At 51.5% G+C, this 13,354-nt stretch overlaps 1 protein-coding gene and 1 long non-coding RNA gene across 2 annotated transcripts in view; both read left to right on the forward strand.

Annotated features, from left to right (window-relative positions):
• LOC143687538 (uncharacterized) overlaps positions 1-11,664 on the forward strand; it is a 34,839-nt gene extending 23,175 nt beyond the window's left edge. Inside the window, exons 2-5 of the long non-coding RNA XR_013177566.1 lie at positions 7,507-7,642; positions 8,204-8,232; positions 8,568-8,754; positions 11,466-11,664. This is a non-coding gene — a long non-coding RNA (uncharacterized LOC143687538). The remainder of the gene's footprint in view (positions 1-7,506; positions 7,643-8,203; positions 8,233-8,567; positions 8,755-11,465) is intronic.
• On the forward strand, positions 1,176-4,352 carry EPOP (elongin BC and polycomb repressive complex 2 associated protein). The gene has a single exon (XM_077163046.1). The coding sequence runs from the start codon at positions 1,655-1,657 to the stop codon at positions 2,792-2,794; it is 1,140 nt and encodes a 379-aa protein (XP_077019161.1). The 5' UTR covers positions 1,176-1,654; the 3' UTR covers positions 2,795-4,352.
• Positions 11,665-13,354: the final 1,690 nt, after the last annotated feature.

Here is a 13,354-nt window from a genome sequence, read left to right on the forward strand (position 1 = left end):
TTCCGGGCGTGGGACGCAGCTATATTCCAATAACTTGATTTACATCAAGAGAGAAGAATTCCAGGGGATGCACTCATTTAATAGTCATTTAAACATATTTTTAAAAAAACCTATCACGTATGGGCACTGTTTTAGGCAGTGGGGATGCAGCAAATAAATAAATAAATAAATAAATAAATAATCCTCACCGGCTCATTTCCAGACTAGTGGGAGAGACAGACAATAAATAAATAAAGAAATACATAGACTTTGATATTACGGTAAACTGCAGAAACAAACAGGAGGAGGGGAGAGAGAGTGTCCTGGGGAGGGTCCTGCATTATCAGGATTTTTATTGGAAATTCACATTTTGTTTCACTCTCCTTGAGGGAGATGAGAGTTAGGGTCTGTATGTTCCTTTCTCTAGCCTTCTCAACCCATTCTGGCAGCTCAGGCCTTAGAGGGCAGAATTTTGGGATTGGAGGAGGGCTGCAGAGCAAGTCCCTCGGAATTGCTCAAGAAGCAGGACATTTAGACACTGCATCAAAGAAATGGAAATATACTGAGAAAGCCTACTTATCTTCTGTCTGTGGGTGTAATAACACTACCTCTTCCTCTGAGTTTATTTTCTCCTTTGTTTATCTGGCACAGACTACTGAATTTCTAACTACTCATTGAACAATATTTTTGAACCCGCTGTGTACCAGGCACGGCTTTAGGGACCCTTGAACAGGAAGGGAGGGAAGTCTCTACCTGCCGGAGTCCCTACTGTTCACAGTTCGTAAAAAAAAAAAAAAAAAACAAAAAAACCTCATTTTGTCCGTCAACATTGTTTTTGAGATTTAACTGTGTCGATATACGCAGTTCTATTAGCCCCAAGATATGAACATTCCCGTTTTACAGATGGGGAAATGGTGACTGGTAAGGGTGAAACGAGTTGCTTTCGAGCAAACGAGGCCAGCACTTAATCTCGGGACCTCATCGGGCCACGTGCAGCGGCGCATTTCACCCCTGGCGATCGCAGCCACGCACCTCCCGAGCTCAGCTCCCAGCCGCCGCAGCGCCGGGTCCACGTGTGTGTGTCTGTGTGCGGAATGGGGACGGGGGCGGTGCCGCCAGCGGGGTGGGGTCCTGGCTGACGTCACGGGCAGAGCCGCCCAATCAGCGGCGGGCTCGCTGCCCGGGCGCTGGTATTGGGGCAGCGAGGGGGCAGTTCTCTATAACGCGGTCTCCGGGAGCCAGCCGGGAAGAAAGAAGCCGAGCGGGCGGAAGGCGCCCTCCCTGCCGCCTGGGCCCGGGCACCGGGTGCCGGGCCCGGGGTCCTTCCCGCCTCCCGTGGCCGCCTGCCGCTTTGTTTCCCCAGTCTCTGTGCTCCGGGCCACTCGAGAGGGGCTCCCGCCGGGGCTGCGCAGGAAACGCGGCGGCAAGAAGGGCTGCGAACCGCGCCGGGACTCGCAGGGACCCAGGAGTCCGGCCGCCGGGAGGGCCGCGTGACGAGATCGAGGAGGGAGCAAGAGCCCCGCGGGCCCGGGTGGCGGGCCGGGGGCGCCCGTGAGCAGAGACCTCCCCGTCGAGGGGGGGCGATGTTCCCCTCGCCCGCGGGGACTTCGGGCAGCCAGGGCATCCCGCCGCTGGGACCAGGGCCCCCGCAGCGGGCAGCACCCCGGGCGGCTCCATGGAGACACTGTGCCCCGCACCCCGCCTCTCAATGCCGGCGTCCCCGCGAGGGTCGCCCTGCTCCCCCGCGCCCCGGAAGCCGCGTCGGGGGACCCAGGAATTCTCTCCTCTGTGCCTGCGTGCCCTTGCCTTCTGCGCCCTTGCCAAACCCCGGGCGCCTCCTCTGGGCCTGGGGCCTGGGGAGCTGGCGCCGCGGGCCCCGGTGCTGTTGGGCCCTCGCGACCCCCTGTGCACCGGCGGCTGGACCCCGGATGGCCTGAAGCATCTCGGGGGACAGGCCGGGCCGTCCAGCGACTCGAGCTCCCCGGCCGGCGAGGATGCCGACGTCGCCGTGTCTCCCGGCTGCGGCCGGGAGGAAGAGGGCGGAGGTGGTTTCCCGCACTTCGGGTCTCGTTCCTGCGCACCTCCGGCCCGCTGCCCGGCGCCCCGGCGCCCTGGGGAATCTCCGACCACCTCCGTCCCGGCTCCGGCTAGGCCCGCCTCAAGTCTCGAGTCCCAGCCGGGCCCCGCCGCCAGCCCGCCTCGGGAGCCGGGTCCCGCGCTTCCGCCTCCACCTGCGGGTGTCTCCACCGAGCCCGCGGGTCCAGGGGCGGCGCAGGAGCCGTCCCCGCCGAGCCAGCCGACCGCAGTCGATGGAAACTCCCCGCCGACCGCCCCCGAGCCGCCAGCCGCCAGCCCCTCGACGGCCGGCGCAGCTCCGGCGACGCCGGGCGATCTCCGCCAGGAACATTTCGATCGTTTGATCCGCCGGTCGAAGCTCTGGTGTTATGCGAAGGGTTTCGCCCTGGACACTCCGAGCTTGCGTCGGGGGCCGGAGCGGCAGCCAGCGAGAGGGCCGGCCCGCGGAACCGCCAAGAAACGCCGGAGGCCGGCGCCCCCGCAGCGCAATGCACAGCCCCGCCGCCCGGCGCCGACGCTGCCCACCGTGAGCACCTTCAGCCTCCTTGACTGCTTTCCCTGCCCCCCGGCCCTGGTGGTGGGGGAGGACGGGGACTTAGGGCCGGCATCGTCGCTTCGCCTCCGGGAAGGCGACAAGCCCCCACCCGCCCATCCGCTGTGGAGGTGGCAGATAGGGGGTCCCGCCGTCCCTGAGCCCCCCGGACTCAAATTCTGGGGGATCAACTTGGAGGAACCGTGATCGTGGGGCCGCTTCTGCCAAGGGGAGATAGCTTGGGCCGCTGCCAGACTGAGGGCTCGAGGAGAGAGTTCGTGTCTCACTTTTTGCTTGTCCCCTTCCTTTACGATTCATGGGCTTCGGGCAGAGGAAACTGAAGTGACAGTGATCGTTAAGCATCTTTCTAAGTGGTCGGGGTGACACTCTTTCCCCTCATCTTTTGGAGAGGAGCCAAGGGCTGGAGCCGGGTGAAGGCTAAACCGAGAAAGGCTGAAGGACATGGATTCCAGTTCCTCCTCCCTTCCAGTTTGGCCCACTGGGGACAGCGCCTTCACCCCAGGGAGAGCAAAGGAGGTTATGGCTCTAAGGCAAAAAAAAAAAAAAAAAAGCGAGAGGGAAAGAGACCTTGGGGATGGACAAACCGGTTGTTTCTGTGGCCTAGCCTTAGGATGAGGGGGCTGGGGTGGGGGTGGGGAGGTGATTGGCAGCTCCCTGGGGGTATCCCACCCCCACCGTAGAGGCCTTTAACCCTTCACTCCCCTCAGGCCTTCCCCAGCTTTTAGCGGGTGCCAGAGCCTAACGGAGGAGGGGACAGTTCAGTCAGGGGGAGGACCACCTCCTTCCTGTTCCCTTCTTAGGGTCCCCCAAGCTCAGGTGACCCCTAGTTGGTGAGATCCACTTTCAGCCACCATCCTATCCCTTTCTCCCAGTTTTGAAGTTTCCCTTTTCAACTTTCCCTCACTTGTTTTCAGTTTGTAAGGTCTGATGGGTGAAAGAAGTTCCCCCTTGAGAAATCAGACTCTCCACCCCCCACCCCCACCCCTCACCCCGGCTTCCTCCTCAGAGGAAAACTGATTAAGTGGGGCAGGGCAGAGGGGTTCCAAAACCTGGGAAAGGGACAAGAGACTGTCCCAGGGAAAGTAATGGAAGGTGGAAGAAATCCATAAAATCAGACCAAATAAGTCGCCTTTCGAGCTCCCCTCCGCACTGATTTATGGATGAGAGAGGGAGAAGGTAGAGGGCAGGGCTGGTCCACTCTGTGGACACCCAACTCAGCCCCCTTAAAGGAGAGAGGATATATGGAAGGGCTTCTCCGTTCATGGCCTAACCACAGGGGTCATTGGGATTTGATGAATTTCAAAGGGACAAAGTTTAGGTTTGGGTGGGAAATGGAAAAGGGACCTTCAGCCTTACCCCCTGGGCCTCAGGCGTTTGGGTTGTCAAGGATCTGATGGATCCGATGCGGGCAGGGCTAGGGGATTAGGTTTGGGGTCAGAGGTTCTGTTTTCTAGGGGGAGGGGTGGAGCCCCTTTCTCTCCACCTAGGTGAGGTGGGGAGACTCCAAGTTTTGGTGTGCGGTGTGCGGAGAAGCTGGAGGTAGTCGACCTGCCCAGCAGTGGGGGCACCCAGTACCCATCTGCCCCATGAGTGAAGAGTGTCCCCCCAAAACCGACGAGGGAGGAACAATTCCCACATGACCCTGGGGAAGGGCTTGTCTCCTTTTCTGTGAAAATGCTCTGTAAAAAGTTGTTATTGTTTGCATAGAGCAGATTTTTGAGAAAAACCGTTTTCAGCGACAAAAGTTGTGTTTGTTTTAAAAGCTGTCTCCTTTAATTTTTCTTTTGCTGGGGGTGAGGGTGGGGGCGGGGTGGGTGGGCGTGGGTTGAGTCCTGCTCTCTTTCTCCTCAACATCTGGCCTTCCTGAACCCTGCTGACCTCCCCTCCCCCTCCAGCTGCGTTGTGGGGCGGAGGGAAGGAGGGTGAGAGAGCGCCTTCCATTGCCGTACTTGAGTGGTATCCTCTTATCTCGCTGGAGAATGGAGAAAGGAGAGAAAGAAGAGGGGGATGAAGGCAGATGTGAGGGATGGGGAGATTATAGCTGTTAAGGAGGGATGACGTTTGCAAGGAGAAATTTGGGAAAGCGGATTCCCTGTTTTTACAAATCTCCTTGCTTTAGTATTGTGGTTCGCAGGAGCTTTGGTCCGGTAGACGTGCCTGGACCTGGGAGCAGGACGGCCTGAGCTCGGGGAGGTGGGAGATGGGGAGGGAGAAAGGGATGGCGGGTCATGAAATACTCTTTTCAGGCTCACGTTCTTCTCTGGGGGTCAGGAGGTGGTGCCCGTCAATTTGCCCCGCCCCTCCCCCTAGCCCCCCATGAAAGTATTAAACCTCAATCTGGAAGATTCTGGAAGGGTGCGGAGGGCGATGAGTTAAACACACCTTCTGGCCTAACCTGGAACTCCCCTTCTTGCTGAATGGTTTAATTTGGATAATGTCAGGGTGGAAGTATCCCTAGAAACTTTCAGTTTTACGCTATAGGAGATTGCATTATTTTCTTAGGGCTGCCATAACAAATTATCTCAAATGTAGAGATTTACCACAGTTCTGAATGCTAGAAGTTCAAAATCAAGATGTCAGGAGGGCTGCCCCCCCCCCGCCCCCCAGGAGTTGTAGGGGAGATCCTTCACTGCCTCTTCCAGCATTGGTAGCTCCACGTGTACCTTGGCTTGTGGCTGTATAACACTAATCTCGGCCTCGCTGGGGCCCGTCCAGATAATCTGGGATGATCTCATCTCAAGATCCTTGACTTAATTACATCAGCAAAGTACTTCTCCAAATAAATTCTCTCTCTCTCTCTCTCTCTCTCTCTCTCTCTCTCTCACACACACACACACACACACAGTCTGGGGGCTAGGACGAGGGCATATCTTTTGGGGGCTTCCATTCAACCCTCTACAGAAACTGTCTCAGAAAGAAACTTCTTCTGTCTTTCTGAAGGAAGGAAACTGGAAGTGGAGTGTGCCAGGTGTGGGGGCAGCCCCTCTGGACCTGAGTTAGAGCAGCCTGGAGGAAGGGTAGAGTTTGATTCCGAGACTACTGAGATCCCGGTCCCCTAAAACCTACATGGAGCCAGGAAGGGAAGGTCAGCCAAACCCAGGCTCCACAGGCTTCCTTGGCATTTCCCAGGTCTCTCGGGGAGTCCCCAGCCCTCCTACACAGATTGTCCAGGTGTGTGTGTCCATCCCCCCCTCCTCTAGCTTTGGTGAGTCTGCCACCGCATGTGTCAGATAGGCGGAGCTTGCAGGGTCTGAGTTTCTGTTCGATCTCTGAGTTCTCTTACTGGGTCATCCCCCTGCCACACCCCCTCCCCACCCCGCCTCCCAGAAGGTTTCCTCCGTGCGGGCCCCTCCTCCCTGAAGGCTCTGGCTCTATTTCTGCCCCTCCCTTTCAGGGCCACTTGCACAACCCCGAGAAGCAGTGCGTCCTTAAGTTTTGCTTCCTAGCCCCAGCCCTGCTCACCGCCTCCCTCCTCCTCCCATCTCAGTTGCCCCCACACTCTCTGTCTCTGGCTCCTTAAATCTTTGCAGCCTGCCTTCTGCTCCCTGACTCCCTTGATTTAATCTTTCCCAAGATTACCCCAAAACTCTAACTACAAATCCCATGGCTGCCTCCCCACCCTGACCCCTTCGTGGCTCTCTGGCTAAACATGTAAGAGGATCTCCTAATTCTCTTCTCCAAGCATCCCTCCTCTGTCTCTTCTGGTCCCTCTTCTTGCTTCTGTCTTCAGGAAGCTCTGAAAGGGAGCCCCAGTGATGAGCAGCGTCTGCCTCCCGTCCCCCTGCGTGATTTCCCTGTTCTCCTCAGCCAAGGTTTCAGCTTGTACCCGCAGCTTGTGACTCCCAAATGACTGCGCCTGTCTCCTCTCCAGCCTCTCTCCCCGGCTCCACATGGGTGATCTGCTGGCAACTCAGAGGCCAAGGAATAGGATCCGTTGCCTCCACCCCCTGCCCACATCAGCCCCCGCCCCCACAGCGAGTCACCATTCTGGTTACAGCTCTGCCTTTCTCCCCATCACCTCCCTAAGACTTAGCACCTCGAATCCTCCCACAACTATCTATTTCCAAACTTCCTTCTGTCTCTTTTCTTCCTGGGATTTCTTGCATCCATAATCCCCTCTGTCCTGGTTCAGGCGCCCACTCCCTCTTGTTTGGACTATTACAGTAGCTACCTAACTGGTTTCTGTATCTCTGGGTTTTCTCTGATCTCTTTGGATTGGGCTACCTTCTTTCTCAGCAGATCCCTTGATTCCATAAAATGTGGCCTCCTTGACCCATCAGTCATTTGTGATTCGGCCCTAATCCTCCTCCGGCTTGCTACTTCCCTTTATAGGCTGTATGGTCCTCTACACTGGAAGGCCCTCCCTCCCCCAGCCACTCACCCCTTTCCCTGTCTCCTTACTTTAAAGGGCATTTGAAATGTCTCTTCTTCCATGAAGTCTTCTTTGATTCTCCTGGTTGGATGTGATCCATGCCACCTCTAGACTTTCTTTACTCTTTTACAGTTGGGGGAAAGATAGTGAAGTGTGGTGGAAGGATTATGGGTTTTGGAGCCAAACACTTCCAGCTACCCTCCTTCTAAGGAGAACCTGGAAAGCTGAGTCAGATTCCCCTGGGAGAATCACCTTTCTGACCTAAGCTTTCCTTTCATGGCTTTGGCCTTAATTGACACGAAACAGCCACTTTAAAATCATTCCTGCAACTGTAACATCTTCCTGAGAAGACACTGGCCAGGACACCCAAATGCCCCTACCTAGCGCCTTGCACGATATTTTTCTTTGGGAACGTAGTGCTGGGGGCCAGGGGTGGAAGTTTGTTTCTTAGGAAGAATTGGGTTGTCCTATCTTCTCTGACACAGTTATGTAACCTGTTCAAATTCCCTTTTGCCTCGGCCGCCAGGAAGCTCAGATGCTCAGCCAGCGCAACATGTTAATGGCATTCAGCAACGACTGGTATTTATAGAGAGCTTACAGCCTGTCAGGTGCTTAGCTGAGCCTTGGGGAGTGATCTCCTATTCTGTCTGCAGCCCTGTGAGGTAGGTACTATTATAATCCCCAATTTTCAGATGCAGTGATTGAGACTGGGAAGTTTAAACAGTTGCCCAGTGTTACACCCATGTCTTCAAAGTCACAGAGCCCTGCTTTGTGCCCAAGTCAGTATCATGTCAATTGTGCTTGGCAATTGGCTTTCTGAAAGTAAATAAATAATGAAAGCCCTGATTTGCAGTGTTTGCTGATTTCTGTGGTGTAATACTCAGCCATGAACCGTTTCAACCACACAACATAATATCTATTAACCCACAGGTTTCCTGAAAAGTTAATAATCGACCTCAAAGCTGGTAGCTGCCTGCAGCACAGCACTGGTCCAAACAACCTGCTCTAGAACCTACAGGCTTGATCTCATGTGTCTCACCACAAATGAGCAGCGTGTGTCCTTCTTTTCAGGCTCTTGGCTTATCATATTTCATTTAAATTATTTTAGTGTTTGTATTTTCTTCAATATAAAAAGCCAGGGTATTGATGATGAAGTTATAATTATTTGTGATTTTTTTCTTACATTCTACAGCCATATTGTATTTCTTGTTTCATTTTCTCAGGTCCTGGCACAGTGTCCTGTACCCAGCAGGTACCTAATGAGTACTTTTCCAAGGCAGAGTGGGTATTTTTAAAGACTTATTTGAAGGGATAGCCTGGTAACCTGGGTAGGATGCAATTCCAGAAATTTCCACTAGGTGGTGCTGTCTGCTAGCGCCAGAAGGAGGAGGACGGGCTGGCGAGGGTTGGGTGGGAAAGTGGTGCATTTTCCCCAGCGGTTGAGCGCCCCCCAGCGCTGGGGTTCGGGGGGACGGCGAGGCGGAAGACGTGGCCCCTCAACACGAGCTCAAGGCAAGTGTCAGGTGCTTAAAATGCGTTATTTTGCTTTCATAACAGTAAGTGGTTATTATTATCTCTGTTTAACAGATGAGGAAATGGAGCCTCGGAGAAGCCTCTCAAGGCGGCGAGGTGCGGCATTTAACCTCCGTCTCTCTGGGTTTTTCCCTTCTGGCGAGCAACTTAGCCAGCACCCACGTGGAATTCACGCTGGGCCAGGCGAGGTTCTAAGCACCAGGCGTAGTCACTCATTTAATCCTCAAAACAACTCTTGGAGGTAGGTACATCTCCATTTCACAGATGGGGAAACTGAGGTACAGAGGGGTGAAGGTCACACGACTACAGGATTGCGTCCCTGGAATTCGTGCTTTTACTGATCACACTGCTAGCATGTTTCACCACCTGGGCAACAGCCAGTGACAGGGATGGGGAGCCCTTCACCAATACTGGGGGTCGCTGAGCTCTGTACAGACACACAGAGCCACGGAACCGGGCCTTCAGAGCCTCCAGCTGCTTGGGGCGGCAGGACGAGGCCCCTCCTTAGCGTGTGGGGAAGGCTGGATGAGGCCCTTCCTTAGGGTGTGGTCTCTCGGCAGACCGCTGGATGACCCTAGCTGAGTGGTGCACCCTCTCTGGGCCTCAGCATCACCACCTAAAACTAGGGAATTCTGGAAGTAACTGGCTCTGAGATACGGAAGGTAGTCATCTATGATGATTTATTGCAAAATTATAGAATTTTTAAAGAAAAATGGAGGTAAAGTTATACAGATGTGCACAAAGGAACAACTTGGTGACTTTACACGTCTACAAACCCGCATAACCACCTAGTTTGAGATAAAGCACATTTCCAGCCCCCAGGGAGGTTCCCCTTCCAGTTGATTCTCCCACCCCACCCCAGGATAACCAACTGCCGTCACCATAGAGTCATTTTGCCTGTTTTAGACCTTCATAGAAATGGAAGGCGCTCTATTGGGTCTAGCTTTTTTACGTCAGCCTTAAGCCTGTGGGATTTCTCCATGTTCTTGTCTGTGGCAGTGTTTAATTCTTTTCACTGTAGGATAGTGTTTCATCTTATGGATGTGCGGTGTCCTTTTTTAACTTTATGCATAAAGCGTGCAGCACAGTGTTAAAGGAATTGGGAGGAAAAGTGAAGGAAGCCAACATTTACTTAAGCATTAACTATCCCAGACAATGGGCATAAGGAATGATTAAAACCCCATATTTCCCTCCTGAAAGCTCATACCTAATAGGGGATAGAGACAAGTGAGCAGGCAACATGGTATGGCATGACAGGAATTGCTGAGGGAATAATGGAGCATATGGAAGGAGAATCGGTGGTTAGGAGGGCTTCCCAGAGGAGGAGATGCCTGAGAGGAGTCTTGAAGGATCAGGAAGAATTTGTGCAGTGAAGAAGACCTGGGAGATTCTGAAGACAGAACACAGAGAGGGCAGAGCCCATACCAAGGCACTGAGCCTTTCAGGTACTCTTCAGCAGATTGTACTGATTGGAGCCAGGGTGCACATGACAAGAGGTGAGGTAGACAGAGATCAGATCACAAAAGGTCTTGTATATGAGGGTAAGAAGTTTATTCTGAAGGCAATGGGGATACCCAATCCAATGTGCAGAGATTACTGTTGTAATCCTAAACTTTTCTTTACTTATTCTTTGCTCAACAAATATTGAGCACCTACTATGAGCAGGCACTGCACCAGGCACTGGGGACACAACGTTGAGCAAAACAGGCAGAGACCCAGCCCTGTTGAGCCTGTAGTAGGGGAGACAGGTAGTAATCAATAATGCAACTATGGGTTGCACCAGGTGGGTTTCCCTAGTCAGAGAAAGCAGAAGAGCCTTCTCTGGGAAGGGATGCTGGAGATGAGCTTGGAGTGATGACCAGGAGTTAATGACAAGATGAGGGGAGGGAACAGTGTTCCAGGCAGATGGAATGGCATGGATAATTGCCCTGAGGCTGTAGAGAGCAAGGGATGGGGATGCAAATGTGGAAGGAAATGAATAGTTGACCAAAGCTGGTGGTGGTTAAATCTGGGTCACAAGGGAGGTGACAAGAGTAAGTCTCCAGGCTCTGACTTTAGAAACTGGGTTTAAGATGATTAAACTGGAAATGCTGTGCTGGGGCTGGAGCAGCCTGAGCTCAGGTTTGGACGTGTTGAGTCTGAGTTGCCTTTGAGGTGTCCGAGTGAGTGGCGATTGGGTCCGGTGCTCGAGAAGTCCTGAAGGCTAGAGAGATACTCATAGGGCTTACGTGGGAATGAAAGTGGGGAGGCTGCATCCAGTGACCCAGGGAAAGACTAGAAAGTGGAAAGAGCACTTTGACAGATCTCATATTTAACTGAGGATGGTGTGAGGCTTGTGGGTGGATGCAGAGGTGTGTGTGTGTGTGTGTGTGTAAGGAGTGTGTGTGTGTGTGTGCAGAGCAGTGTGCAGAGGCAGGGAGACCGGTTTGGAAGCTGTGAGACACCAACAGGGGGTTAGCAGGGGAGAAGGAGAGAGTTCTCACTGGGGAGAACTTTACAAAGTCGAGTCTCTAGACCTTAGCGATGGATTGAGTGTGGGGTGAGGGAGGGGAACGGTCTGGCTTAAATCCCAGGCTTTGGCCCTGATGTGGGACGGGTCTCCTGCTCCAGACGGAGAGCCGGGTTGGAGGTAGAAACATCTGGAGCATCATCATTTACTTGTAAGTGAAGATGAGTGATTGAACCGAGAAGTTCTCTGATTAGGGGATGTGTGTGGAGAGAGAAGAGGGCCAACGATGCAACCATGAGGGCTGTTGATGTTTGAAATTTTGGTCAGCTGGAGGAAGAGGAAGGTGAGAAGGAATGGCCAGGGAGGAAGGAAGGATTCCATGGGAGTTTTGGCAACAATTGCTGGCTGTCCATGAAAATGGTATTCCCCGTGGCTGCCCAGTAGACTAATTTCCCAGCTTCTCTTGCAGCCAAATGTGGCCACGTAATTTCATTCCTTTCCAGGCATGGGGTTTAAGATGCGAGACGTGCCCTTTCTGCACTCCCTCTCCTTGCTGGCTGGGGTCCAGTTTGGTGGTCCCCAACTCTGATTGTGAGTCAGCTTCAGTCTTAGGGGACAGCACGGCGATGCCATGGAAAGAACCTGGATCCCAGAATGATGTGGGAACAGAGCTTCCCCCTGACCTGGAAAGTTCACTTGGAGCATGAGAAAGAAATAAACTTTATATTCTTGAAGCTCTGTCTTTTTTTTGGCCTCTTTGTTACAGGAATTTTAAAATATGTATTTTTATTGAGATATTTTCACACACACACAGTGCATCCAAAGTATGCAATCAATAGCTCACCATATCATCACAGTTGTATATTCATCACCATGATCATTTTTAGAACATTTGCATCACTCCAGAAAAAGAAACAAAAAGAAAACACTCATACATACCATACCCCTTACCCCTCTTTCTCATTGACCACTAGTATTGCAATCTGCCCAATTATTTTACCTCTTATCCCCCCTATTATTTATTTATTTATCCCTATTTTTTTACTCATCTGTCCATACCCTGGATAAAAGGAGCATCAGACACAAGGTTTTCACAATCATACAGTCACATTGTAAAAGCTATATAATTATACAATTATCTTCAAGAATCAAGGCTACTGGAACACAGTTTAACAGTTTCAGGTACTTCTAGCCACTCCAATACACTCTAAACTAAAAGGAATATCTATATAATGCATAAGAATAACCTCCAGGATAACTTCCCAACTCTGAAATTTCTCAGCCACTGAAACTTTATTTTGTCTCATTTCTCTCTTCCCTCTTTTGGTCAAGAAGACTTTCTCAATCCCACGATGCCGGGCCCTGGCTCATCCCGGGATTTCTGTCTCACGTTGCCAGGGAGTTTTACACCCCTGGGAGTTATGTCCCATGTAGTGGGGAGGGCAGTGAGTTCGCCTGCCAAGTTGGCTTAAAGAGAGAGGCCACATCTGAGCAACAAAAGAGATTCCCTGGGGTGACTCTTAGGCATAATTATAAGTAGGCTTAGCTTCTCCTTTGCAAGAGTAAGTCTCATGGAGGCAGGGGCAAGATTGAGGGCTCAGCCTATTGAATTCGTTGTCCCCAAGGCTTGTGAGAACATCAGGAATTCCCCAGCTGGGGAAGTTTAATATTTCCTCCTTTCTCCCTAGTCCCCAAGGGGGCTTTGCAAGTCCTTTTTTTTTTTTTTTTTTAATTCTCTGCCTAACTTACTCTAGGATGTAGGGGCATCATGCTAACATGTACAAACTAACAAGATCTCACTCCCTATTCAAGATTCTGTGTAATTATGAGGTTTGAATAAACTGACCATGCAAGTTATATTAGATATTATGCTACCCAAAATATAAAAATTTCACCAAATCAACACCTCTTCCTTTGGTCTTACACAGAAGTTGAAGTTTTAAAACATAGACCATATCATCCTTTACCCTTTATTCTGATTTGCCTTAGTCCTATCCAGATCAGCTTCATTCCTATCTCTAGTTGAAGTCTGATCACTTTTTCAATTTTTTCTGCATTGAACATTATTTTTATTGATAAATATTATATATTCACATACCATGTAATCATCCAAAGTATACAATCAATGGTTCACAATATCATCATATAGTTGTGCATTTATCATCACAATTGACTTTCTTCTTTTTTATGAAGAATAACATATATACTAAAAAGCAATAAATTTCAAAGCACACTGCAACAACAACAGATTTCAGAGTTTGGTGTGGGTTACAATTCAACATTTTTATTCTTTTTAACTTTTTAAATTGTAGAATATAGCATATTCTACAAAGCAAAGAAAGAAAAAAGCAATAATTTCCAAAGCACTCTTCAACAAGTGGTTACAGGACAG

This window comes from Tamandua tetradactyla, chromosome 6 (assembly GCF_023851605.1).
Source record: "Tamandua tetradactyla isolate mTamTet1 chromosome 6, mTamTet1.pri, whole genome shotgun sequence".
In the NCBI taxonomy this organism is placed as follows: Eukaryota; Metazoa; Chordata; class Mammalia; order Pilosa; family Myrmecophagidae; genus Tamandua; species Tamandua tetradactyla.

What these genes read in the sequence shown, in the direction of transcription:
- EPOP (XM_077163046.1), top strand. Translation starts at nt 1,655, where the DNA reads ATGGAGACACTGTGCCCCGCACCCCGCCTCTCAATGCCGGCGTCCCCG.